The following is a 2123-nucleotide window of genomic DNA, read 5'->3' as shown; positions in this document are numbered from 1 at the left end:
GAAAAACTCCCAGGAAGAGATTAATGGAATCTTGTCTATCAGCATCTGAAAAAGCATTGCTGTAATATCTAGACAGAGTCTGCATGATGTCTTTTGAGTGCTGGGTCCATGGTGCTATCTTTCTATAGGTTTTTACACGATGAACAAGTTGAGAACCACCATACTGAAGGGACAGGGTATCCCCATGATCTTCATAGAGTTCCTCAAATAACCTAACTGCATCTGTATCGAACTGCAGATTAGGCTTGTCGATCAGTCCCAAGGAGTACAGCTGGTAGGCCAGAGCGCATTTTCCCACCATAAACTGTGCTGTGTTGGTGCGATCTAAACAGTCCACACAGTTGGTTCGAAGAACACCCGTCTGCAGGCGACCAGTGGCAATTACACATCCTCCTAGTTCATTCCACTTTTCATCTGGCCGCAAAATGCTACAGTAAGAATCAGGGCGGTTTACAAAGAAACCTGTTTTCTTCACCACACTTTCTGCAATCACGTTCAGTCGATCAAGAACATTACACAGCTTGCTTTTGGTGTACTTGGCCATATCCCAAGGGATGTAAATAATCGTGTGTTCAGGAGGCAAAAACTGGTTGAGGTACGTCACAGCAGCCACAAGCTCTTCACTCAGAATTCTCTCATGTTTTCTTTTCTCTCGTTCCTTCACTAAATTCAAGATGATGATGGGGGAGCCAAACCTTTGAAGCATCTGGTCGAAGTGAAGGGCAGCCACATGTGCAAATGGGTCTGCCTGATCCAATGTAATGGGTGGTTTCGGCATCATAGTTGAAATGTCCTGAGACCAGTATAAAGGGACGGATCCTCTAACTTGGACATAAGAAGAATAACTTCCTGCAGTAAAAGACATCACAGAAGCATCACAGAGTATTTGTTCAGTCTCCACTTCATTTGCAACATCACCCTCACAGTTTGCGCCTCTCTTGAGAAAGCGGGTCCCAGCAAACTTACTGGATCTTCTGGCTATTAGAGTCACATAGACTGGTCGTCCGTAGATCAACAGCTTTGACTGCCCACAGAACCCATGAATAATATACAACAGCCAGTCACGATGCACAGTATTTTTAATTATATCCAGAAGTTCACCGTTCCACACATACTTCATATAAGGCTCACTAGAGATCCCAAATACACCGCTTCCACCCTGTGTAATTAATCCTTCATCTTCAAAGATGTCGAAACTCTCCTGGCGAGGCTGGGTTGTTTCTGACTTTAACATCTCCAGGGGCATTCGCAAGACAGTGAGATTATACTGAAGTGAGTGGGACAGATCATAGCTGTAACTAAAGTAAAAATTGCTAGATAGGTCCACATTTTGAAAGATTCGTAGATACCGAGCTTCATCAGGATGAGTAATTCGTACAGAATCATTAGGTATATAGATCATATTTGTATCTTCAATCTTATATATTGCGTGACCTCCAATATCTGCCATCTTCCTTCTTTTAGTTATTAACACAATGTAATAGCCTTCTAAAAACCTGACAAAACCTACAACACCAAAAGCTGAAACAGCTCGAAATAACCCAGAGGATCCTTTCTGTCCCATCTTTGTTCTATTTCCTAGATCCAAGCGGCCAAGAAGTTCTCTCACTTCTTGTTGAGTATATACGTGCCTATCATCAATTATGACCAAATCTTTTGGTTCTGTTCTATCAATCTTCAAAACACGGTATTTTGTTTCTGCATGATTGCTCCCAACTAGAAAGTATCTAGCTCTGGTTTCATACAGAACCAGCTTCTGGACCGAGCTGATGATGGGGGCGGCGGCCGCGGGCATGGTAGGAGGAAGTTGGGGCTCCCACGACAGGGCATCAGGCCGCGGCCCAGGGTGCGGCAGCCTCCACACAGCCCCAGGAGGCCCGTAGATAAGACACCTCAGACCCCCGACACTAGATCCAGCCAGAAAACACCACTTGGACACTAAACATACAGAAGACCGGGTACAGCTCAGGTGCTTCCGGATCCCTGCTCCCCACCTCCAGGCAAGCCCCGCCCCGGGCACGTCGGGGGCGGGCTAGAGCCTTCTTTTTCTATCTGTATGACCTCGATACGTTAGTTAGTTAACTATTGTGGTTATTTTCTATTTCTTATCTTTCTACCTAAAT

The 2123-nt window shown here is 45.0% G+C and overlaps 1 protein-coding gene across 1 annotated transcript; it reads right to left on the bottom strand.

Moving 5' to 3' along the window:
- Positions 1-7: 7 nt before the first annotated feature.
- On the bottom strand, positions 8-2019 carry LOC116629809 (polyphosphoinositide phosphatase-like; the record flags this gene model as incomplete). Its single annotated transcript, XM_032400018.1, has 1 exon — positions 8-2019. A coding segment is annotated over exon 1 (1788 nt), but the record flags the coding sequence as incomplete, so codon positions are not given.
- Positions 2020-2123: the final 104 nt, after the last annotated feature.

Source organism: Phoca vitulina, unplaced genomic scaffold (genome assembly GCF_004348235.1).
Source record: "Phoca vitulina isolate PV1807 unplaced genomic scaffold, GSC_HSeal_1.0 scaffold3685, whole genome shotgun sequence".
In the NCBI taxonomy this organism is placed as follows: Eukaryota; Metazoa; Chordata; class Mammalia; order Carnivora; family Phocidae; genus Phoca; species Phoca vitulina.
The sequence above is the reverse complement of the archived record's forward strand: the minus strand, read 5'-3'. Positions and strand labels throughout refer to the sequence as shown.